Here is a 24551-nt window from a genome sequence, read left to right as displayed (position 1 = left end):
AGAAGAGTAAGAAACACACCATACCATACCTTTCACCCCTCTGTCGATGCGTACAACGCCCCCCACATCGCCCTCGCTACCGCATCCGCCCCCATCCCCGCATCCCTCTCCGCAGCCTCCCCGACCTCCGGCGGCGTCTCCGAAAACGTGACTCTACCACGTCTCGCCTCCGCCTTCCGCGGCAACTGCGTCGTGCTCTTCGACCCTGCGAGCGCCGGCTTAGCGGGGCTGGTGGAATATTTGGGCGGGGATGCTGAGGTGGAGAGATTGCTTGATTGAGGCTGCTTTCCCTTCGCGCGCTGGGATGCAGAGCGATTGATCGCCATCTGTGCTGAAGGCGTCTGCTGGGCTTGTGAGGCAGGCTTGTGCCCGCGGAGCTGTGCGAAGCGCGCGCCTTGCTGGTGTTTCAGACGAGCCATGGATTCGGCGATGGGGTCACGGAAGCGCTGGACGACTTTCAACTCGGTGTTGATGGCTTTGAAGCGGCCCTGGAAGAGGTCCGGGGTCATGGGCGCGGTGTTGGCTGCAGGGCCATCTTCGACGTTCTGCCATTTGAGGGTTTCGTTGCGCCGGTCGAAGACGTGGGCGGGGATGACGGGGTTGAGGCGGGCTTGGTCCTCACGGTCGGCCATGGCTTTGTCGTTCATCATGCGGAGTTCGGTGCGGGACCGGGCTGTTGAGGGCGTCGCTGCGCCAGAGGAGCCGGAGTAGGAACCGGGGCTTATGGCGCCGAGGTGAAGTCGAGAGCGTGATCCATCGAGTTGTTGGGAGGAGAGAACGCTTTCGTTCTCAGGTGTGTGGAAGTTGCTGGTCTTTGGTGTATTCATGGCCGTATTGCCACCACTTCCGGTGGATGGGTGAGAAGCACTGGGAAGGAAGCGTGAGACCAACTCCCCAGAGTCTTGCTCGACGCTGCCTTCGCCGATATTTGATCTCGACGATCTCATAGACGGTGCGGGTGAAGGCTGAGTGCTATGCGCAACATCCATCGCACTGACGTTGCTAACAAGAGCTGGCGCTGGATTATGCGATGGGCCTCGACTTAGTATGCGTTGCGTCGCGGGACTGGGGTGATCTTTCGCGGCGTGTAGAGGTGACCTCTGCATGACTTTTGCACTTTCTGGGACGGGAGGTGAGGTCTCTGCTGGAACCTCACCTCGCTTCATCACCTGTGGCATGCTTCGTGGGCTCGGCGGGTCGTCTTCCTCCTCGTCTTCGTCTTCGTCTTCGCTGTCCTTGTCAGCATCTTCTTCATCATCCTCGTCCTCATCTTCCTCGTCATCCTCCACCCCATTCGCAGGTTTACTCTCGCTCGCTCCATTCTGCTCCAATACCTCGCCCTGCTGCAAGCCCGGTCTCGATTCCGTCGCCAGACCTGACTCCGTATACGTGCTCTCCTCTCTCTCCTTTTGATTCGTGACCGCCTTCAACGGCGAATGCGCCTTATCAGGCGGCTTATCCAGAATCATGCTCGTTCTCCTCGAATTGTTCGCCGTGTTCTGCCTCGTGCTATACGGACTCGCGCTGGCGCTCTGATCGGTCCAGTCGTCCTCCTGCAGCCCACTGCCCTCCATCTGCTCAGTCAAACCCTCCCCTTCGCTATCACCTTCGTCACTCCCCACCGCGAACCCAACTTTCTTCCCACCACTCCCCTTCCGCTCATGCCGCTGCCGCGCAAGCTCGACCTCCTGCTCATGCAAGTCCTTCTCCATATGGCTAAAGTCCTCCGACTTAGGCCTCTTCTTCCTCGCCTTCAAACCCGGCGACGGCGGTCCCTTTGCCGTCAACCCGGCGAGATTCTTCGTCGACCCTAATCGCGTGAGCTGCCCATGCGACAGGTTCTTCTTCAACTTCGAATGCGACGTGTTCCTCGGTAACTGATACGCCGTCATATTCCTCCTCATCGGCGGCGGCCTGCTCTCGTCCAGACTCCCCGGTAGCCGTATCTCCGTATCCCCCTCATGCGACCGCTGCCTCCTGCGCCCTTCCTCGGCGGCGTGATGATGCGCTTGCGCCGGGCGATTTAGCTTCTGGAGGTTGCGGGCGCTGGAGTGGTTGCGCGGGAGGATGACGCCTTTGTGGCGCGCGGCGGGCTTGACGGCGTGGCCGCGGAGGGGGTGCTCGCCGGAGCCGGGGGATGCGACGTTGTTTCTCGAGCTGTGCGACGTCTGGCTGCTTTCGCGGCGCATCAGTGGGGCGCGCTGTGGGCCGCCGCCGGACTGGGTGGAGGGGGTGCCCGGCATGGTGGCGGTGGATGCAGGTGGGATAGGGTCGCTGCAGCGGAAAGAGTGGAGAGGAGATGGGGGTTTGTTGATGGGGGGTGTCGGCGGGTTATTGACTGGGGCCCATTGGAGTCGGTCAGATGCGATGCGCGTGGACGACAGACTCGTGGCAAGTCAACGGCTGTCTCACACTCGCGTGATCGCTGACCTCATGTGTAACGCACAATGCGTTGGGCAGGTGCGTGCTGCCGGTGAAGCTCGTGTGGAAGGAGCGTTCCGAGCATTGCTGGCCCGACTGCCGCCGTTAGTGGGGCAAGTGCCGGCGGCCAATGGCGGCCGAGCCGTTGGTAGGAGGCGTGAGACTTCACCTCGTAACAACCCAGTCCAGGAATACCTTCAGTGAATATGCTAATACACTCATATGTACACACGTCTAAAGTATACTCCGCCATAATGCATCTCTATATGCTGAGGTCCTGTTCTACCCTCAACCAGCAGCAGCACCCCCCTCCCCCTTCGCCCCCTTCCCACCCTTCCTACCCCTATGCCTCCCCTTCTTGGGCGCTCTGCCTTTCCCCTCAGCCTCCTTCTTCTCCGCTTCCTGCACTCTCGCGCTCTCCCTACTCCACCATTCCTCGAACTCCTGCTCAGCCTGGATGTCGTTCAGATCCCGAGGCGCCACAGCTTCCTTGACCACGTCCTTTTCGAGTTGCTGCTGCGCGACGATCTCGGACATCGAGAGGCCAAGTATAGGCTCGGGGGGCGGTTGGTGCCTGATCGATTGCGGGATGGGCTTGCTGTTCGAGTGGTGGGTGACTTGTGGCGGGGGGGTGGACTCTGGAGAGGCGGTGGCGGGCTGCTTGGACTCGGAGATGCTGCGGTGCTGAATGTTAGGTTGACCACTTGGGCCTATCGCTGGCTTGCCGCTCTGGCTGGACGTCTTAGCATTCGCGACGGTCTGGCGCATGGTAAGTTGTGGCGTGCTCGCCGCTCGTGCAGCAGGCGGCTTGTTCGTAGGACTGCTGCTGCTAGGCCCACTCATGATCTCTTTCAACGTAGCCGGCTTCTGGGCGCCCACAGGCTGCCACGCTGCTGGAGTCTTCGTAGCAGCCGGTTGCGGCTTCGATTCGACTTGCGGGACTGCACCCTCGGACTGCTGAGAATGCTGCAGCCGCTTACGATCCTTCTGCGACATCTTTGGTGCTGGCAGGCTAAACGGCGACGGAACGTCTACACTATCTGACCTCGCCAGACCTTGGGAAAGCGTCGACGTTCGATTCGTGGACGCAGCCTGCGCCATGATGTCCTTCATGTCGGTCTTAGGAGCAGTCAAAGGCGTTAGTCTCCACGGCTGCGCGCCGCTCGTTGGTGTTCGACCTGGCATCTGCGGCGATCGGGGTGTTTCAGGGCCAGACGCTGTCTGCGAGCCCATCTTTGGGGAAGGCATGACACGCCCACGCGAATCATACCACGTATCTTCCCGTGAGCTGGTCGCCATTGCATCCTGAGCCCGAGTCTTAGTCATTGGCCGAATGGAAGGCGACTGCTCCGGTGATCGTGAAGCTGGGTCGAACTCGTCGTCCATTGCAAACATCATGTCCTTCGTGGACGCCTTAGCCTTCAGCTTCGGCGACGCTGGAGTAAGTAGACTGGCCGACTTCTGCCGCGCCTTCGCCTGCGTCAGGGGAGAAGTGACTTCATCGCCAACCGAACCGGGTGAAAAGGTGTCCAAGCCCACATGCCGTGCTCGAAGAGCCATCGCATCGATCTTCGCCCGGCGGTTTTGATCAATGGTACCAGCAAGCTCCGGATGGCGTTCATGGAGCAGAAGCTCAGCCCGGCCACTTTTCGCGAAAGGCATGCAAGCCAATTGATTCTCCCTCACCACATTGTCCAGCTCTTCCAGCAGATCCTCGTCCAATTCATTGAGGTGATGGCCTTGCAGCAGCGACTCCAAGCTTAGACACAGGTACTCGAGTGCAGCATCTTTGAATTCATGCACCGAGGTAGGCGAGATGGCGTTCAGCAGACCGCAGACGTTGCGGACATCGACGAAGCGACCGATGACCTCCTGGCAGATCTGCGATAGCCTATCAAGCATGAGCTCGTTCGCCACACTTAGAACGTCCATGATCGTGTCCAAAAAGTCGTCCAAACTGACGCTGACGATGTCATCGAACATCTCGGCTCCGGTGTCTGCATAGATATGTCTCAAGACCATGGAGAAAGTTTTCCAGTTGACATGCTTCAAGTCCACGGTGATGTCGTCGTCGGTGCGTCCGGTAAGCCATCGTCCACCAGCATGACCCATGAACAGCCCCTCAAAGAACGGGCAGCGAGACCGGACAAGTGCGCTGTGTACCCGCACATCTTCATCCTCAAGCTGGACGACCACGTCCCCGTCGAAGAAGAACGCAGGGTCAGCGTAGGCGACCTCAAAGTCCACGTTCAGACATGCCCTTGGCTGCACCATCTGCCGTGCCGCGACTTCCAGCTTGTCCAATTCGAGCTTGGTAGCTACCTTCATCAGCTCGCCGCGGATTGCTCGATACCGGTCTGCCAGGGGCTTCTTGATGTTGCGGGTGAAATGCCAGAAATCCACCAGCTGGTCGGTGTAGAGGTAGATGACCAGATTAACGATCGTCAGAATATCGGCGCCCTTGAACTCGATCACTGTCTCACCACCCGCGGCGATCTCGCACTTGAAGACATCAGTGGTGAAGGTGGACGTCTCGCATAAGTTGCGGAAGCCACGCCGCAAGACACGGCTCCGGGCTGTCAGCATGAAGCGGTGAACAGGAATCTTGACCTTCGATGTCGTCGTGCCAATCAACGCATCATAATTCGAGGATGAGTCTGAGGCGTGCTGGTCGGCCAGGTCCTCAAAATCGGCTTCGATGTCGTTGCTGTCGAGCACGGCACGCTTCAGCATAAGCACAGGATCGGGCTTGCGATGGCCTTGCCAGAAGCGGTGTCTCGTCTCCTCATCCATCTCATCATCGACCTCATGCTTGGCAGTGGTAGGTTTCCTCAAGGACAGCAGCTGGAACAAGTCCTTCCATAAGCTCTGGTTCTCGACAACAATCTGCGTCTTCGTGACATCGCAGTCTTTCCTCAAAGCAGCGTAGGCTCCGTGGGCAGAAGTGCGTACGGCCAGAACTCTCGTCAAGCCCGGAATACGAGAGAACTTGTAGTCCTTGGGCTTGTAATCACCAGTTGCTGAGGCCGTGGCATCCTTGAGCGTTGCTCGCTTGGTGCGCTTCCAGACGCTGCCTTCCTCCGTGGAGAGGATGATCGAACCATCCGCCTCCACGCCAACGTCTCTAGCAGCCATGCTGTTCTTCTTCGGCGACCAGATGCATTGAGCCGGAGTGATAGCACTGCGAATCTTGGCGGGATTCGTCGTGGATGAGCTGGTCTGATTGTCTTGTCGCTGGCTGATGGAAAGGGTGTAGATCTCGCCTCGGCTGGACAGAGCACACAAGGTGTCGCCACCGCAAGTAACCTTGACAATGCGGTTCGCTTCTTGATCGTAAGTCGTCACGAGGAAGCTCTGCTTCAGGAAGTAATTGGTGAAGCCTTCAAGCGGGAACGGCACTTTGGCGTAACCATAGTTGGCAAACACCCACACTTCATGGCTCTCGAGTAGACACACTGTAGCTTTGTCCATCGCAGTAACGGCAGCGATGTTGGATGCAAATAGGGAAGCGGCGACCTTCCGCGGAGTGGTCTGCACTTCAAGGGATCTCGCGTCAGAGTCCACGATACCGAGCTGGCCTTCGTTCTTGCCGAACGTGAACAGGGAGCTTCCAGTATGCGCGACTGAATGAATCCGCGACGCTGCGACACCTGCCACGATCTCCCGTTTCAGTGGACCGAATATCTGTCGCGGAATGGTGCTGACTGGATCTTCATCGCTCGAGGCAGTCTTCGGGAGACTGTAGCCAAGCTGACCAAAGCCATTGTTGCCCCAGCTGAAGATTTCTCCTTCTTCGGAGATGGCGAGTGTATGATTGAGGCCAAGGGCTACAGTTGCCACCCGCTTGCCTGAAAGTGCTCCGCTCTCCACGCAGACATAGTTGAAACGAGTTTGCTCGTCTCCAATACCCAGCCGACCGCCCTGTCCATGTCCGCACATGTACAAGTTGGACTCTGGGTCTGTGGTGAGGATGGCGGAATGAAGCTTCGACATGTGGACGTCCTGAATGGTCAAGGGTCGGCTCTTGGGCAGCCACGGGATGTCCTCCACCCACATATCGGACAGATCCACCCGCTTTGGTCGATGAGTCAGATCGTGCCTCGTCCACTTCCGTTCCTCTTCTTCGAGATGCTCGGCATAGAAGCGTTTGATAAGATGCGCCGGGCGTCGCAAATGGATGCGCTCTGGAAACTGACGGTCGCCACCGTCACCAAAGCCAAGAGAAGCATTCTTGTTGCTGCCAAAATTGAAGAGTTGGTCGCACTTGATGTTATTGAAGCCGATGCGGACCTTGCCATCCTCATTGTCGTTGTCTGGGCCAGGTCGATCATCGTCACTTGCATCAGAACCAGATCTAGCCCTGCGAGTCACATCTGGTCGTAGTGTCCTGTCCTTGATGGTGGCGGCATAAAGATCGAGCGGACCATGACCTTCTTTATCCTTGATCTTGATCAGACCAACAGTCTGGTGCGTCTGTCCACTGGTCCTGCCGAAAGCGTTGCTTGCGTCTCGCTCGAGTACCAACCGGGCTATCGTGACGTTGCCGAAGTAGAACGCGCGGTGCAGCGCAGTCCACCCATTCTCATAGTCCTGCACATACAAGTCGACGGACGGATGATCAATCAGCGCGCTGGCGAACCCAACCGCCTCAACATCCGTCCACGAAGCGACATGATGCAGCAAAGTCTGCCCAGTATTATCCCGCGCATTCACGTCGGCCTTGCTCAACCCGCCAGGCGTACCATGCTGCCCCTGCCTCCGTGCCTTCGCGGGCACATTCGGAGAACTCCCAATCTGCGCCGGACTCCCAATCACCTGCCCACCTCTTGCCGCCGTATACGGTCTGCCATTCGCGGCCGCGGCCAGCAGATGTTGCTGGAAGCCCAGAACATCGTTTTCGTAGTATGCTTTCCACAGGTAGCTGCTCATATGACGAGACGTAGAGGTGCGACACACCAAGGAGTGATACCCCGGTGACTTCGCCGCGAGAACACCGGCTGTGATCGCGGCGGATCACGGCAGTTTAAGGTGCTCTTTGGTCGAAGCCTGGGATACTCTCCTACGGGAGGAGGGCGGTCGCGGGGCTTGTTGGTTGTCGCGCGATGAGTCTTAACTGGGCTGTTTAGGTGGTACTGAGTGTTTCCGGTCTTTGCTGTCGTACGAGTGTGTGTTGTGATTCGATGCGATGCGATAGGAGTCGTCTCTGTCGCGCCTCAATGTCGTAATCACTTCGGGAAGGCGTTGGGTGGGGTGGTGGAGATAAGATCGGCTTGAGACGATGAGTCGTTCTTTGTCACGTCCGCGGATATGAGTCAAAGCGGTTCTACGAGAAGGAAACAGAAGGTCAATGGGTCTGATGTGGGACGATGGAGCTATATGGCAATCTGAGAAGGTTGTGGTAGTCGAAGGTGATGCAGCGAGATGAGGGACAATTAACGTCGCCTCCTCCAATCAAATTGAGGGGTTCACGACACGCTTCAGTATGGGACATGTAGCAGGCTTTCCGTGGAATAGACTGCCGAGGAGCACCTCCTCATTGACTGTAGTGGCATGGCCGACGGTAGCTGGCGGAGACCGTGGAAGAGTTCAGCAGCGGATAGCGCAGGTCCTCCAGGAGGGCAACGGGTTGACGAAGTGGATTGCTATAGCTGTAGCAGCGCCGTCAATCGCCCAGGATGGAGAATAGGTAGAACAAAATGTTAAGATATGGCCTTGCTCTCCGGCATCTAAGCAGTATGATCAATCCATATCAGTGCCTGTAATGGCGGCAGTAGTGACGTTCTCGGGAAGATAGGTAGGCGGCATCACATGTAGCACGTAGGAAATGGAGAAGAGGCACAAGATATCACAAGCAAAAGTCTTCCATTCTCAGCATCTGACCGACTACTCCCTCCGTCCGTCCATCAATCATCATCATGCTGGAAGAGGAAGGGCAACTCATCGTCCTCCTCCTCTTCCAGCATCCCCGTTCTCTGCCCCGACGACCCCGAAGCCCCCACCGCACCCGCCGACTCCTCCACAATGCTGTGTGTCGACAGCCGAGAACGCACGTGCGGCGCGTGCGGCTGCACGCGCGACGGCGACGACGAGACGGACAGCCCGGGCACATTCGACAAGCGTCGGGAGGGCGGCGTGCTTTGGATGAGCGAGGAGCTGCTCATCTCCTCCGCGAGCGCCGAGCTGTCCGTCTTCAGCGCGCTGTACTTGCCCAGGTTGACGACGTGGCCGCCGCCGCGGGACGGGGCGGCGGAGGAGGGGGGCGGCGAGGCGAAGCGCGTGTCCTTGGAGCGCTCGAGGTCGGAGATGAAGGACGCGATGTCCTCGTCGTCGGTCTTGCCGCTGCCGCTGCTGCCGGGCGTGCCTTCCTGCAGGTGACTGAGCTTTTCTTTGGAGTCACTGCTGCCGCGGCCGGAGGAGGTGTTGCTTTCGCCTGCCTTGCTGCTTGATGTCCAGCGTCTTGGGCGGTTGGCGAAGCTGCTGCTGTAGCGGACGGGTGCGGGCTTGGGCGAGGAGGAACCGGAAGAGGCGACGGCGACTTCGTTGGAGAGGGAGGGGTTTCGGAGTTGTTGCTGTGGCAGGGCATTGAGTGAGGTCCGCTTGCTGCTGGATGCTGAGCCGCTGGCGTATTGTGGTGACGGTGGGTAGATGGGGTTTGGTGACGGACGAGGCGATGGCGTAGGACGTGGCGATGTGGCGAGAGATCCCAGCTTCGAGAGGGGAGAGTCTTTTTGGCGAGGAGAGGGGTTTGGGTTCATGGGGCCATTCTTGAAGTATCCAGGCGGCATGGGCGAGGTGCCAGCCTCTTCTCTGAGCGCGCCGACGCGTTTCATCGCGTCGTCTTCTTCCGTGTCTGCTTCTTGTGCTCGCTGTCTTGTATCTGCGACTGCTGAGCTGCGTCTGTCTGTTGCGTGAACTGTTCCAAGGCTGCCGTATGCTCCTAGCAGGCCTCTCGGGCGTTCTCGCGTTGTCGTAGGAACCGCTGTGCTGCTGTACTGCTCGCGACGCTGCTCTGAGCGGTTTCCTGGCAAAGAGCGGCCGCTTTGTGCTGTTAGGTAGCGCTCGTCTGAGCTCAAGAGAGCGGCAGAAATAACACTCTCACTGCTAGCAACAGTAAAATCACATAGGCTGCGGAGGTCAACACGCGCTTGCAGTGCTCCAGCAGGCGTAGGGAGATCTGATAGTGTCTGCTGCCGATGTTGAGTTGACTCTCGGGCAGGCTGCGCTCCTCGTAGTCCATAGTGTGGTGCTTGCTGTTCTCGTGGTGCGAAGAGTGGTCTCGTCAGTGGGTCGTCGTGCTTGTCGTAATTGAGTTCGTGTGCTTGTCGGATCCGAAACTTCATGCGAAGAGCCTGTGAGCTACCAGGCTGCCTGCCAAGCTGACGATATAGCCTCCACGCCGGCAGCATCCGCAGAAAGCTGTAGAGCGATCTGAACGCCACCACCCCCTTCTTGTACACGCTGGGCAAGGGCTCGTCCAGCTCTTTGTTGGACAGCATTGCACGATCCCCCAGCTCAATCGTCCAGCGCTCCAGAACGATCTCAGGATACCTCTTCCCGCCCCTGAACGGCGCCGGGCTACCGTCTCTGCTCGAAGCTGAAGCCACCTCTCTGGGCCTACCACTCTCGTCGACACACAGCAGGGCCTGATTGTGAGGCAGATGGGACGTATCAAGATAGATCTCAATCACCATAGGGGACGGTCTCTCCATGTAGAGATCGACTCTTCGCCACTCCTGGAGATCGTTGGCCAGCACGTCTGTCTCGTCAACCACGATATTGAACTACCATTTTCTTTGTCAGTCTCAGTTTCTCATGCAAATCTCTACAACAAACTCCATGCATCTGCAGGCAGGCGGACAAGACAGCAAAAGCCAAGAGGCAAACAATCATGCTCATGCGGGCGAGAAGGGATACGGCGTCAAATCAACCGTCATGGGCCAGGCGTGGTATGGCAAGCAGTATTGCTGGTAGCCCATCCTCTGCTACACCACCTGTTGGGCCCCAGACTGCTCCAGCTCAAGGGATCCAGCAAGAAGGTCATTTCCTCCTCAAACCTCATAACCTTTCATATCTCTCCCGTTGAAGCCATAGACCAGACCTCTCTCTTCCTCGCCCAATCTGAAGAATAAGAAAGAAGGGAAAAGCACTTACCCATCTGTTCTGACGTCGCTCTCCCGTTTTCAGATATGCCGGAGGTAGACTGGCTCGAGAGCCACAAATCATCAAGGCTGACTTGGTGTGGAATTGCTACATGTCTCGTCAGCATGGCTCGGGAAACAGAATGCCAAAGTAATAGCCATCTCAGCATCCTCTGTGGAATGCCGGGCCTCTCGATTCAGACGGGATGAAAAGGGCTTCAACACCTCAAGCCATCACCGTTCTAAATCAGACGGCCCCACGACCTCCTCTCCTCCCATCCGATGTGGACATACCTGTATGATCTGATTGAGCCGCACATTCTCCTTATCAGAGCTGCCGCTGGCCGCACCCTCCGTACGAGCAGCCATACCGGCCTCACCACCAGCTCTTTCAGTATACGCCGTCAAGTCCACGCTCGATCTGTTGCGAGTCGGCGGCTGTTCTCTCGGGTTGTTGGTGCGTTCCGGGTTCGTCGATGGGTTGGTCGCCGGAGTCGAGCTCCGCGGCGACGGGCGAGGATGTTGATGCATCGTCGAGATGATGTGTGGCGCTTGCTCTGGAGCAGCTTCCAGGGATTGTTGTTTCGTATCGAAAGTGTGGTAGTGGTTTACGATGGGTGGGTAACGGGCTCGGAGCGGCTGGCGAGTCGCTCCATGGTCACGGTGGCCTGCGGTAGGCGTCGTATGGCGAAGTGAATCGTGTGGGAGGTAACGTTGAGTCCCGCGCAGGGTGTGACTGACAGCTCGAGCTTCTAGTCTGCTGGAGACATGACGAACTGAGGCAGCAAAGATGGTTTGATGAAAGCCTGATAAGCAACCTAGGCGGCGAAGGAGGACCGTCCAGCGATTCGGAAGCGAGGATCCAGATGCCTCGATGATGGCCGCAGGTAATGAAGCAGCTCCTGCCCGCAGTGTTCGGGTTGCGGATGCTGTACCGTCGTGGTGGCGCTAGGTACCCCAGGTGTCCAGTGGTGTGGCCTTGTGAGCTCGCTCGTTGAGACAGGTGACTCGAGCTATCTACGCGTGATAGAGCTCCGGATGGCGGCGAAGTCGGTCTCACTCACGCCAAGTCTCCAAGTACCAAATAAAAGAACAAGAAGGGAACACTGGTGCTCTGCGTTTTACCAGACGCTGCTTGCACGGGGAGAATGTACTTGTATCTCTGACGAACCCGTCGATGACAAGAGCCTCGATGCGGATGTTGCTGGGGTTCTTTGTCGATCGCAGGATCGACCATCTCAACCCACGCTTTCCAGGCATTCCCCGGGCGCCTGTGCTGCTCCTCCCCGTTGACTGCCGTCGCTAGTGCCAACTTTGGCTCTCTTCTGCACAGATCCCTTCTTGCCTGGTTTCTTTTCGCCGTTGACTGTGCATACGACGGCAAGAGCGGTCTACTGCAGAATTAAACGCAGCATTGCAGAGCACAGCGAGCCCAGGCGAACGTGGCAGCACTGAAAGCGCAGCACCAGCGAGGCCGCCTTCCGAACGTCCACCTTGGCAAGCGTTGAACCAGGTTTCGGCTGCTTTCCCGATCGAGGCCGTCAATATCAAAGCGTCCGATCCAGTGCATGATGCCGGCAACGGGCAGCGCGGAGGCAAGGCGACGACTCACATCTCGAGGCGGTGGTTGGGGTGCAGAACGCCTCTTGCGCCTCGAATGAAGAGGGCGGTCAAGCTTGTCACCATTTCACCGCTCCGAAGGTCAGAACTCACGGTGGGTCGTTGGACATACTCGGAATACCTGTGAGATGAACAGAGTGTGTAAGGGCAATGTGATGTCGCATTGGGCACGATAACGAGGTGAGTAGGTTTGCGTTGAGAGTGGAACGATACAGGTAGGTATATCTGTGGCGGCTTATTATTCCTTGCCACGTAATGCTGAAGACGGGAGCTATGCTCGCTATGGATCCATCTCATGCCAACATCTCGCAACAACCCCCTCACAACCTAGTAGGAGCCGCATGATCCTGCGTAAACGGCTTGAATCCAGTATACCCATTCTTCTTCACCTCCTCCAGCTTATCAAGGAACGCCTCCATACCACCAAAGAAGAATCTCAAACACCGCTTCTTACCAGGTATATTCGCCCCAAAGATCCAGTTATCCTGCAAAAAGTCAGCCCTGCACAAAACCCGGAAGAAGAAGAAGAAGAAGAAGAAACATACCTCAGCCTTCCAGAACAAGCTGTTCTCGGCCAGCTGGTCGCAGAGCTCCGAGTACTGCCGTTCTGCCTCCTCCGTGGGCTCAATCAGTCGCACGCCGGACTTCTCAGCATCGCGAATGGCGTCGGTGATGAACTCGACTTGGACTTCAATCGAGGGCGGCATGTTGGTGAAGGGACCTTTGGGGCCTGCAAAAACAAGTCAGCCATAGCACATATTCCCCAGCTGGACAACTCACCAGAAATCAAGAAGAAATTCGGAAACTTCGGCACAAACGACCCCAAATAGCTCGTCGGCCCCAAATCATCCCAATACTCCTTCAACGACATACCATCCCGTCCATGGATCGCCAGCCGCGTGTAGTTCCCCTCTACAGCATCGAACCCCGTGGCGAAAATCAGCAAATCGTGCTCATGCAACTTCCCATCTGCCGTCTGGATCCCCTTCGCCTCGATCCGCTCAATCGGCGTCTCCTTCAAATCAACCACATCGACGTTCTCCCGGTTAAACTGCTCAAAGTACTTCTGCCCATTTGACGCATTCCCATCGCACAGCGGTCGACGGGCGTACACGTCGTGCGGCTTCAACTTCTCGGCTTTCTTCGGGTCCTTGACGATCGTGTCGATTTGCTTTCGAATAAAATCCTGCGCTCCTTTATTCGCCTCCATGTCCGTGGCGATGTCGTTAAAGGTGCCGAACATGAAGCGGAACCCACACCCAATATCCCATGCCTCCTGGAAAACGCGCTCGCGCTCCTCGGGGCTGGCGTCATGGTAGGACTGCTTGCTCTCTTCGAAGCCAAAGGCGGTGATGGAGTGCCGCACGAGGTGCCAGATGGAGTCCCAGTTGTCGTTGAGGAATTTGCGCTCTTCGAGCGTGACTTTCTTATCGCCGGACGGGACGGTGTACTGCGGATGGCGCTGGTAGCAGTCGAGCTGCTTGACTTTGCAGCCGATGTCCGTGATGACCTGGACACCCGTGGAGCCGCAGCCGATCACGCCGGCTTTCTTGCCGGTCACGTCGTAGCCTTGCGGCCATTTGGCCGTGTGGTACATGTCGCCTTCGAACGTGTCTATGCCGGGGATGTCCGGGAGATTCGTGCGCGAGAGGAGTCCGAGGCCGGTGATGACGTATTTGGCGATGATTTTGTCGCTGCCGTTGACGGTGAGATGCCACATCTGGTCCGAGTCTTGCCAGTGGGCGGCGGTCATTTCGGTGTTGAAGCGCATGTACTTTCGCAGGTCGTGTTTGTCGACGACGTGGTTGAGGTAGGCTAGGACTTCGGGTTGTTTGACGTAGCTGGGATGGGTATGCTGGTTAGTGATTGATCAGTGGTCGCGTTCGGTCATGGAGGAAATGTTACCCTTCCTCCCATGGATAAGTCATCAGATCGTCCTTGTCCCAGGAGAATCGATAGACCGAACTTGCTGTTCAGTCCGTCAGCACACAGTTTCTCTTTATGTTCAGGACGACATCACTTACGGGTATCTGACATGGCGCCAGGGTATCTTTGCCACATAATCAGTATTTCAAGTATGCGTACGGTCAGAGTGCTGCGTACAGATTTGAGTACCATCTGCAACGATCCTTCGTCAGCATTTATTCCATAAGACAGTTCATCTTTGATTCAACTTACGTTCCACCAACATTGCCAGCAGCGTCAATAACCAGACAATTCAATCCTAGCTTTGCCAACGAATATACTTGATAGATTCCCGCAAAGCCAGCGCCGACGATGATGGCGTCGTAGGTGTCGTTCGTCATGTTGAGAAGGCTCACGAGTAGTTTCCAAGATGAGAAGATGGCGAACAACGACAAAACGGTGTCTGAAAGGTATATGATATGAAGAGTATCGGTATCGTCAACCGATCTTCACTCTTCGCTAGCCCTCGGGTATCAAACAAGAATGGGAGGAGAGCTTCAAGAGATGATAATATGTTGTTATTCTACCAAAAAACTTGAGGAGAACTTTTGTACTCTACGACATCGTTTTCCCTGGACCGAGAAGCACTCCCCGCGTACACGGAGTCGACAGTGTGTTGACGTATGCAATCGCCATCTTCGAGGCGCGGCTATATGCTGTACTCGATTGTATGCTCTTCCCCAGATGTCTTACCTCCAACGCGGGGATATCGCTGCTGCTTCTGGCGACGGCTCGTTTCTTCGTCAGTATGGTTGTAGCCGTGGGAAGGTGGCGCCGGAGCTCCTATACACCGAGTGCTTTCATCTCCATTCCAACTTACCTTACGGCACCTCCAGGAACCATCCGATCATTATGGCTCTTTCACATGACACGCGGGAAGTGGAGACAGAGATTCAAGCTTTCGGCGGATCTTATCTACCCGCGTCGCGTGGCTTCTGTGGCGCCGCTCATGATGAATCTCAGCATCAAGACTGCATTCACCACAACTCCCTCGAGCAGGCAACACCTCCCATACCGCGACGTCTTCTAACTCTTCTCAACAACTCTACGACCACAAAGGAGGAATACAACCATGGCATCGCCGAAGCGGGCGTCCGCCCGCACAACACCCCAGCCGTCCCAGACAGGACTCGACCTCGAGAGACGGCGAGACCTGCACGTTCTGTTCGCCTCAGTCGGATGCGCCGACCAGAAGATCATTCAGGACGTCTTGCCAAAGATTGCAGAAATTGACGATGTCTCACTGAAAGCCATCCTCGACCCGACCTACCGAAGCCAGGATTTCATTGCTGCCTCGTCGTACTGCTTGACCACGTCCAACATCTCGCGCAGTACAGCTGTCACTTACACGGAAGAGGTCGAGAAGGAAGCTGCAGAGCTGTGTGAGTGGGCAGACATACTGGTTCTGGCACCGATAGATGCGAACAACCTGGCAAAGATGCTTCATGGGCACACCGACAATCTGCTACTCGAGATCTTGCGAAGCTGGAATGTGTCGAAGAAAGTGCTGCTGGTACCCGGCATGTCGGCTCTGATGTGGGAGAATCCAATGACCAAGAAACAGCTCACCAAAATCCGACGGAAATGGAACTGGGTGCAAGTGCTGCAGCCGATGCTTTGGAAGTTTGTGGACGACGAGAAGAAGATGAAGTCGCACGATGCGACTGAGGAGCTTGTGGATGCAGTACGCAATCAGGTGGATCTCATGAACATTGGGCAGGACATGGAAGTGTCGCCCACGCAGCGGCCATCCCTCGCCACCTCCGGCAAGAAGACCGACAACACCCTTCCACCTGAGCTCTGGACGATGATCTTTGACTTTACTGGTGACTGGGAGTTGGCGCAGACAATGCATGTTTACACCAACCTACCTCCTCCATCGGACTGGTCTGTCCACGTCAACTCGAACGTTCAAGGGCCGCAGCATTATATGAAAAGACTGGAACTTACGATTCTGCGCGGCAGTGTCGAAGATGTGGAGAAGTTCATCGCGGCTGAAAGTGTACCGCGATGGCTGTCGAAGCTATGCATCAGGCTGATCATGCGCTTTGCCATGACACCACTTCTGTCATACCTCGAGACGAACCACAGATTACTCTTCTGGAACACCTTCGGCCAAACCTTCTTACCAGACAAAGCATCCTCAGTTTTCGGACGGACCGAGATCCTCGAGTTCTGGCGTACATCACCCTCCTTCCTATCGAAAGAATACACCATCGAAGCCCTCGACGGTGCCTCCCGAGCCGGCTTCGTCAACGTCCTAGAATGGTGGCAACACTCCGGCCTTCCCTACAAATACACCGAAGCCTCCCTCGAACAAGCCAGTAGTCAAGGCCACGTCTCCGTCCTCGAATGGTGGAAGAACCAAACCACCACCGCCGACGACAACAAATCCAACCTCCGCCTCAAACCCGGCAAAAGCATCTGCTACGCCACGCAAAACGGGCACACGGACGTCGTCCGCTGGTGGCTGCAATCCGGCATCGCCTTCCCGCACGAAGACACCGTGGCCAAACTCGCCAGCACGCACGGCCACGTCGACATCCTGCAAGTCTGGCATGAGCTGAAGGGCAGCAAGATCATCTTCGACAACCAAGTGCTGGTCGGCGCGACGAAGAGCGGTAACGTGGATGTGCTGGAGTGGTGGAAGACGAGCGGTTTGAAGGTGGAGTATAAGACGTGTGATATTGAGGAGGCGTTGGAGGATGGTGATGAGGGGGAGAGGGGAGTGGAGGTGCGGAGGTGGTGGGCGAGGAATGGGTTGAATTTGGGCGTGGGCACCAGTGAGTGGATGAAGACGAAGGTGTTGAACTCTTAGGTCGAGTCGCCGTGAGTTGGGTGTTATTGTTTTGGTTGCAGCGTTTTTAGCCGTGTTTGTGACGCTTCAGCGAATTCGGGGAGGCGTTTGTCTCGTGGGTCACCGTCTTGTTGGTAGATCTCAGCTGATCATGTGCAGCTTACGGTCTCTTATCTGCTTCGACTACTTCTTCACAGGATGAGAATGCCGATGCGGAAGCAGTCGAACAGACACGTGAACTGGAGACATAGCAAGCTGTATGTGATCAGATGAGATCGACGAACAAGACTGTCACCCACGAGACGAACGCCTCCCCTGACCCGCTGGAGAATTACAAACAAGAGTCGCTAGAAACGCTTGATCAACCACAATACAAATGCCGAACCCACGGTGACTTGCATTGATACGTTAACAAGACCCTTCCACGAAAAACGAGGGTTGCGATCTGATTGCTAGATCTCAGCTAATCATACCCAGCTCACTTGGTCTCCGTTTGCAAAAACTGCTTCCGCATCGACACATCGACAGGTCCCGCCTCATGCACTGCTTGCAATGGTAGCGAGAGCTCAAGCGTCCTCGAGCTCTGTAGAAAGGTGAACTTGAGCTCGATGGCGTGCTGTCTTGACAACAGAGGTGTGAAGAATGTCGGACTCAGCCTTGTTGGAGAGTCGATGTTGAATAAGAACGGCAGTCTTGTTATAGCGAAGTGCTCGGAGGTACCTGTGTTTGTCAGGAACGCACGCTGTGTCGAAGTTCGTTGTGCTGTACCTTCACCATACTGCTGCCAGCCGGACAGGGAGAACGTGAAGCTCTGTTCATTGTTTCTCATTGTTCTGACACGGGCATCCTCATCCGCTGCTATTCTCTCCATTGTTGGGATCGTCCTGGAATGGTTGGGTGTGATGAACGTTCGTGTGACTAACTGCGCTTTCAAGCTGCATTGCGCGGGTATGCTCTTTTCGTCGAGATCGCCGTTGTCCTGTGGTGTGAGCTTGATTACCAGTGGTATGGCGACAGACGTTTGCAATGTGTGGCCGCTGACGTCCAGCCGGAGAGGGCTTGGTTCTTGGGCAGCGACTTGGAACTGATGACCCGCCGTTCTTCGCCTCGCTTTCGAGGGCCGTGGAGAGCTCACTGTGAAGTACTCCCCTGGCCTGCTTAAAGAGTTTGGATCGTATGGCGGAGGCTGCTCCTCAGCAACCGGTAAGACAGAGAGCTTTCTGGTCGTCGACGCTATGAGCTTGCTCTCACAGCAAGCGGAGGCAGTGATACTATAGTCGATGCTATACTGAGCAGCTCCATCCGACTGCTTCAGGGACGACCACCACTTCGTGTCTTGCTTCCAATCGACCGAGGGAGGCAGATCCTGTACGTCGGAGCTGCGCTTGCATTCGTCCAGATTGAAGCGGAACGGGATGTTGATGATGCCATTTTCTGCACGGAAGTCGGGCTGTGCTTTGCTCTGGACAGCGACAGCTAGCAACTGGCAGTCGTTAGATACACGACGACATCAGGGATTCATTACACAGACTTACCGGCAGCTTCTCCGTTCTCCAACGTGGCTGCAAAGACCCAGATGGTGAGGTCTCTGTCGTCGTAGTGACAATCCCTACGGTGTGTGAGAATAGCCATTGTGAGGCGTTGGGTCGAGCCATACCTCTGAGCAACACTTTGGAGTGCGTGAACCTCTCCCCTTGCCGTAGCTTGAACACAGCATTGCCCACTATGTCCTCATTGCTGCGATGAACAATCTCACCACTTTCAGTGATGACACCGCCGTCCTGGGCAGTAAGATGGATCTCCGCAACGCTCTGGTGTTTCTTCTTAAAGGAAAACATATTGACTGTACGAGACAAAGGCAAGGCGTGCGAACTTACCACAACACATGCAGACCGTGCATTGATAACGGAACTGAACGTACACCACACCATCCCCCACGAACTGGCCGAAACTCGGCATACCGCCCGCAATGCCTGCAGATAGTAATCCGGATGATTAGAAATGCGGCAGTCAGCCCTCCACAGGCGGATCTTGATTCCATTGTCTCACGAGAGAGGATCGGGGGTGTGAAGTAATGAGTACACTGTCAATGTGAACTGCGCTGTCACTTCATACGGCTTGCCAGACCATCCCTGTTGAAGGGGTTTGTTCCCGCATGTCAATAGCGACTGATTGTGGAAGGAAGAAGGCGAGACTGCAACGTAGGATGATTAGTGTTAACTTAACCCCGGGCTAGCCTGATCGAGACAGACTGAAGCGGTTAGACCATCGTCTCATGTCAGCATCGACGTCGTGGAGAACCTCATGTGATGTTGGAGAAGGCAAAAAGCAGCCGCGGCGTTGCGGCGTTGCGGATATGCGGGTTTGTGGAGTTGCATTGCACTGTCGGTGTATGAAGGTAGGTCACAAGGCTCTTGGTCACAAGTACCTTGTCCACCGTTATCGCAAGCATTCGGCCCGTTCCTTGAAGAAGTTCTTCGCGAGGGTATCATAAGGCGATCCAAAGTCCCGAACAACAGGTCATACAATCGTCAGTCATCCAGCGTGATCATCTCGCCCTGCCGACCACTTCTCCTGGTCGAGGCTTCTCCCTCAACAGCCTCCGCCTCCCCAGCATCTTCCTCATTTTCCTTACCCGCAAGCGAAGGATGCCCACTCGTCCATACAGGAATTCCCAATACCCACGCCTCCGTCTCCCTCCCTCTCTTCTGATCACACTTGATCAACCACTCCCTCATCACCGCCGCCTGCGTGACAATCTCCGTTACATTGAATCTGTTCAACTCCCGCCCCTTCCGACAGCACTCAGCGAACAATCGCTCAAACACAAATTCCCCAGCATACTCCCTCAGCCCGTCCAACAGCGCACTATACTGTACCATACTCAGCTCCAACCTCGAAGCGCGCTCAACTAGCCCCGGTGGCGGCCCTACACGCGGCCGGAAAGACTCCGTACGTACGAACCGCTGGCCATCGGGATCGACATCGTACACCGGGCGCTCGAGATGAACGACCTTCTGATGGGGTGGAAAGCCGCCTTCAGCCCAGTAGCGGACTTCATGTAGGCGGATCCATTTGGCTTGCATGCGGTCGAATTCCTGTTGCTGGACTGCTCGGCGTTGTTCTTGCTCGAGGTCGGCTGCTCGTTGCTGGGCGTCGATCTGGGCTTGACGTTGAGTGGCGAGTCGATGTTGATGGTGTTGAATTCGATCATGGAAGGAACGGTGGACGTCTCGCAAGATGGGTGCGATTTCGCGCACGGGCTGGACCACGTGGTAGCTTGTTTCGGGTCGTGGATGGTATTCAGCTGCGCCCATAACAAGGTCGAGAAGGAGGTTGATGATTCTGTTGACGACGTGAAGATGAGGTATAGTGAGCTCGTTGGCAGGGAACTCGCGTTCGTCCAGCTTTTCATAGCAGGTAACGGCACTTTCGACGAGGCCTAGCAGTTTCGGGACCAGATGATAGTACATGCTGGTGCACCTGTCGACGTTCCTACCGTCGTAGTCGTACTCTTCGTTCTTGCCACAAAGACCGTCGATCCGTTGTCTCAGTTCCGACAGCACACTTGCTGGATCGACTGCTGGCGTGCTAGACTCGCCAGTGTTGTCTCTAGAGGTGTTGTACGAAGTAGTCAGTTTCTTGCACAGCTTCACAGCAGCCCTGACTTGCTTATCCTCCAACTCAAGCGGGACCTTGTCATATCGGACTCGCGTAACGCCACGACCTTCCACAGGCCTACCAATGTGATCTGCAGCGTTGAACGCCCTTTTGAGTTCCGGCCATCGCCCAAAGATGCGATGCTTGTCAGCTTCTGTGAGACCAGACCTACTCTGAGTGGCATGGCCTTCTGCGGACGGTTCAGGTTCCTCTGGTGCGGTGTCAGGCCTTCTGCGCTTCGAGCTAGTGTTCGCTTTTGCGTTTGTCGATGAGTGTGGACGCTTGTTAGTCTTCGATGGCGACGGCTGTCTCTCTTCTGTGTTTGATTCGTCTTCGTTATCATACTCCTGCGCAACTGCCTCAACAGCGCCTTTCGCAGCTTGTTGCTGGCCTGTCATTTGTCGGCCCTGCCTAGGAGCATCAACTGCTTGCTCCTCTTCCACCGCATCGTCTTCAGCCTCGCGAGTGCGGTTCCATGGCTCCTGTCTACGCTTGCGCATGCTCTGGAAAAGAGATTGCTCTTCACCGTCGTCGCCTTCCCGGTCTACCTGTTCGTCCCGTTCTGCATCGTCTTCGGCGCGTGTCTGCCGTCTGGTGCGCTTTGGAGTGTGCTCAGCTACTGCTGTTCTGTCTTCGTTCGCTCTGCCGCGCTTCTTGCTTGCTACGGTGTCCGAAGGCTCGACTTCCTCAGTATGTTTATTCTTCGAAGGCCGACCGCGCTTCTTCTTTGCCGCTGGTGGAGCTACGGCTGGAGCTTCCGGTGTCTTCGCACGCTTCCCGCGAGTAGATGTACGTTTCGCAGAGCTTGTTCCCTTTTCGTGAGCAGCGCCTGCCTTGGGACTTGCAACCTGAACGTATTCATCCTCCTCATTTTCACCTTCTTCATCGTTTTTACCCTGACCCTCAACGTTCGAACCATCCTCTGCATGCACCGTCTCTTCTACCTCGCCCTCTTGCTCCCGATCCTCCTGCTCCTCAGCTGTCTCACTTTCCTCTCCCTCTCCCTCGCCCTCCTCCGATTCGTCCACCCTTTCCGTCCGCTTCGACTTCCTGGGACTACTCCTCGTCACAGGCCCCGCCTTTCCCACTGCCTTAGCCCCCTCCGCCCGACTCCTCACACCCTTCAACGGCGAAAAGCCCGTCAGCGGATACAGCCCGCCTCTGGTCTTGGGCACCAGCCGCACCTCCTCCTCCGCATCAGGAAATTCGTACACCGACTTCTTCCCTCCTCCCAGCGTCCTCTGCCTCGTTCCGCCTGCCGTGAGAAGAGGATTACGATACGCTGGATTCTTCTGTGCCAGAGCGATCTTCTTGGTAGGCTTTTTAAGCTGTCCAGTGCTCGGGCGGGTAGTCGTGCGGTCTTGCGCCTCGTTAAGCGCTCTGGACTGTTCGTTGCCCATTGTTGGTTGTTGTTCTTCGGGATCGGAAGAAGCGGGCAATTCGGCGTTCTTGTCTGTCGCCAGACCAGTTTGTTTGACCGGCGAGATGAATCTGCTTTTTTTTGCCATTGAGGGCGGTTTGTCTTGAAGTGATGTGACCCCACTGGATCAATCACATGCGCTTGCCTCGTCGCTCGCTCTTGCCTTGGTTGTTGTAGCGACAGATTTGAGTTTCGCGCCTCGACGCGCTAGTACGCGCTAAGAAAAGATCACGTGTAGCTCTCTGCTTCCAACATCGCTTGAAAACAAACCTCGTGAACATTGGCTTAAAGGATAGGAAAGAATGGGAGCTTAAATATGGCCGCCCCTCCACCAATTCCGACCTTGGAACGACTTCCAGCGTCCGCGGAGCACACCTTCTCAAGTCCATCCAAAAGGATTAACGATGGTGATGACCTACAATTCTTTCACACCTCTACGGCATACCAAGATCTCGTAACATGGCTTCTCCAACTGAGCCGCTCCATGTTCCCAACGAGAGAATCGGGAAGCGATGTCCAACCAAGCACTCTCGACTCGCCACCACCCTTCTCTTCGACCGTCCAAAGCCTACAAGATCTGGTCTCCGACCTTGAAGCACTAACCAAGGATGCGCCACCGGATACCGGACCAAGAAGATTTGGCAACGTAGCGTTCCGGACATGGTTCAAGCTCATGGAAGAGGCCCTGGATCAACTGTTGGACAAGCATTTGGTACCTCTTCTACAGCGATACGAACGGCAGCAGTCGGCTCTCAAGGACGAACTTGGAGCCTATCTTCTCGGCAGCTTCGGCAGCGCTCAACGTCTGGACTATGGTACAGGGCACGAGCTAAGCTTCCTTGCTTTCCTGGGATGTCTGTGGAAATTAAACGCTTTCGAGGACGGCGAGGAGAGGGCAATAGTTATGGGCGTGATGCAGCCATATCTGATCCTAGTCCGCGTGCTTATAAATACATACACCCTTGAACCGGCAGGCTCACATGGTGTCTGGGGTCTTGACGACCACAGCCATCTCCCATACATATTCGGTTCTGCGCAACTCGGACCTGCTATCGACGTCACGGCACAACCACCACAACCCACTCCAACGGAAGGCTCTTCTCCAAACTCTCCGCTGCCCAGCTCCGTAACCGACAAGGCTCTCGTCGCGGATCTAGCAGAGAGCAATATGTACTTCTCCGCCATCGCCTTCATCTACGCTGTCAAGCGCGGCCCTTTCTGGGAGCACTCACCTGTCCTCTATGACGTGAGCGGAATCAAGGACGGCTGGGGCAAGATCAACAAGGGCATGGTGAAGATGTGGGTGGCGGAGGTGCTGGGGAAGTTTCCGGTGGTGCAGCATTTTGTTTTTGGGAGCCTGTGGAGGTGGGAGAGGCATGAGAGTGTGATGGCAGACGGGGCGAAGACTGCGCACGCGGCCAGTCAGCCGAGGAGTGGCCAGCAGGCGCCGGGGTCGATGCCGCCTCCAGGTGGTGCTGGCACGAAGGCACCATGGGCGAAGCCCGGGGTTGGCGGAGCGGAGGTGGGGAATGGAGTACCGAGTATGAGGGCGCCGTGGGCCGGTACGCGGCAGCAACATGCAGGGCCCTCTCATATGGGGGCGACACAACGACCTCCCGCTGCTTCCGGCATGCCTCCTACTGCCGCACCCTGGGCTGCCACGCAACGACCTGCACCCAGCAATGCTACAGCTGGCGTGTCTCGAACACCTGCTCCGCGGAGAGATGGTGGCTGAGCACGAACTGAGGGTGTCACGACTGCGACATGTGACTGACAACGGAATGTGTATGGACAACGACGCGTGGTTCTGCGACATGTGTGCAGATGGCCAGGCTGTGCCGTGCCGTGCAAAGCGGATGATTATCGCACAGGCTGTGCAAGCGCTGCACGAGCAGGAGATCGGTCTGCATCGAGCAGGATATACTGATACAGACTTCTTGGCCTTTTGAAACAGCACAGTCGTCTCAAGCAAGGGTTCGTATGCACTCCACGTTGGGACTATTCTTAGCATTCGGCTAGCAGTAGGCTAGACCTTCTCTGCGTCTGATTGCTGGAAGACGGAGACTGTGTTCGAGATGTTGATGCACGAGCAATGAATGGAGGATAAGTAAGGTATACATATATGCACTGTCTTTTACATGTAGTGTTGACCTCCTTGGTCGGGCCTTGAGTTGTTCAAGACGTCCAACAATTAAGCTTCTGGTATAACCGCGGTCACGCTCGCCTTGCTCGTGCTTTGGGGAAGGATCGACAGTCAATTTACTGGCGTGTCTGGCCGTTGCGACTTCCCAAAAGCACACCTCAGCTCACCTCACTCCTCGATACGATCACAATAAGCGCTTGCCATCGTCCTGTCCCATCGATCTTCGACTCACGATCCACACGTTGTGCAGTGCATGGTGGTAGCCCGTCTGCACGAGCAGTGAGCAGAACCCAGCGGAGGACCGGGAGGATCCAGGACGAACAGAGCGGTGCGACAGAGTACAAACACAACAGCAACGGCACAACCGCGAATAGCACGACACGATGC

The 24551-nt window shown here is 56.2% G+C and overlaps 8 protein-coding genes across 8 annotated transcripts; 2 read left to right on the top strand and 6 right to left on the bottom strand.

The window, feature by feature from the left end:
- Positions 1-32: 32 nt before the first annotated feature.
- On the bottom strand, positions 33-2243 carry LTR77_007558 (uncharacterized protein; the record flags this gene model as incomplete). The annotated part of the gene is made up of 1 exon (XM_064804795.1): positions 33-2243. The coding sequence occupies one exon, from the start codon at positions 2241-2243 to the stop codon at positions 33-35; it is 2211 nt and encodes a 736-aa protein (XP_064656637.1).
- A 466-nt stretch (positions 2244-2709) lies between these two features.
- LTR77_007557 (uncharacterized protein) lies at positions 2710-7350 on the bottom strand (the record flags this gene model as incomplete). The annotated part of the gene is made up of 1 exon (XM_064804794.1): positions 2710-7350. The coding sequence occupies one exon, from the start codon at positions 7348-7350 to the stop codon at positions 2710-2712; it is 4641 nt and encodes a 1546-aa protein (XP_064656636.1).
- Positions 7351-8324: 974 nt separating this feature from the next.
- On the bottom strand, positions 8325-11090 carry ATG13 (autophagy protein 13; the record flags this gene model as incomplete). Its single annotated transcript, XM_064804793.1, has 3 exons — positions 8325-10202; positions 10573-10668; positions 10854-11090. 3 exons carry the CDS (start codon positions 11088-11090, stop codon positions 8325-8327), a joined length of 2211 nt encoding a protein of 736 aa, XP_064656635.1.
- A 1409-nt stretch (positions 11091-12499) lies between these two features.
- LTR77_007555 (uncharacterized protein) lies at positions 12500-14485 on the bottom strand (the record flags this gene model as incomplete). Its single annotated transcript, XM_064804792.1, has 7 exons — positions 12500-12664; positions 12725-12909; positions 12960-14020; positions 14085-14148; positions 14204-14229; positions 14283-14297; positions 14358-14485. The coding sequence occupies 7 exons, from the start codon at positions 14483-14485 to the stop codon at positions 12500-12502; spliced, it is 1644 nt and encodes a 547-aa protein (XP_064656634.1).
- Positions 14486-15216: 731 nt separating this feature from the next.
- LTR77_007554 (uncharacterized protein) lies at positions 15217-17192 on the top strand (the record flags this gene model as incomplete). The annotated part of the gene is made up of 2 exons (XM_064804791.1): positions 15217-16927; positions 17101-17192. The coding sequence occupies 2 exons, from the start codon at positions 15217-15219 to the stop codon at positions 17190-17192; spliced, it is 1803 nt and encodes a 600-aa protein (XP_064656633.1).
- A 227-nt stretch (positions 17193-17419) lies between these two features.
- LTR77_007553 (uncharacterized protein) lies at positions 17420-18779 on the bottom strand (the record flags this gene model as incomplete). Its single annotated transcript, XM_064804790.1, has 3 exons — positions 17420-18424; positions 18477-18550; positions 18599-18779. The coding sequence occupies 3 exons, from the start codon at positions 18777-18779 to the stop codon at positions 17420-17422; spliced, it is 1260 nt and encodes a 419-aa protein (XP_064656632.1).
- Positions 18780-19472: 693 nt separating this feature from the next.
- Positions 19473-22109, bottom strand: LTR77_007552 (uncharacterized protein; the record flags this gene model as incomplete). Its single annotated transcript, XM_064804789.1, has 2 exons — positions 19473-19814; positions 19902-22109. The coding sequence occupies 2 exons, from the start codon at positions 22107-22109 to the stop codon at positions 19473-19475; spliced, it is 2550 nt and encodes an 849-aa protein (XP_064656631.1).
- Positions 22110-22337: 228 nt separating this feature from the next.
- On the top strand, positions 22338-23756 carry RRD1 (Serine/threonine-protein phosphatase 2A activator 1; the record flags this gene model as incomplete). The annotated part of the gene is made up of 1 exon (XM_064804788.1): positions 22338-23756. One exon carries the CDS (start codon positions 22338-22340, stop codon positions 23754-23756), a length of 1419 nt encoding a protein of 472 aa, XP_064656630.1.
- Between the last annotated feature and the right edge of the window lie 795 nt (positions 23757-24551).

Source organism: Saxophila tyrrhenica (assembly GCF_035928015.1).
Source record: "Saxophila tyrrhenica strain CCFEE 5935 chromosome Unknown scaffold_12, whole genome shotgun sequence".
Lineage (NCBI taxonomy): Eukaryota > Fungi > Ascomycota > Dothideomycetes > Mycosphaerellales > Extremaceae > Saxophila > Saxophila tyrrhenica.
The sequence above is the reverse complement of the archived record's forward strand: the minus strand, read 5'-3'. Positions and strand labels throughout refer to the sequence as shown.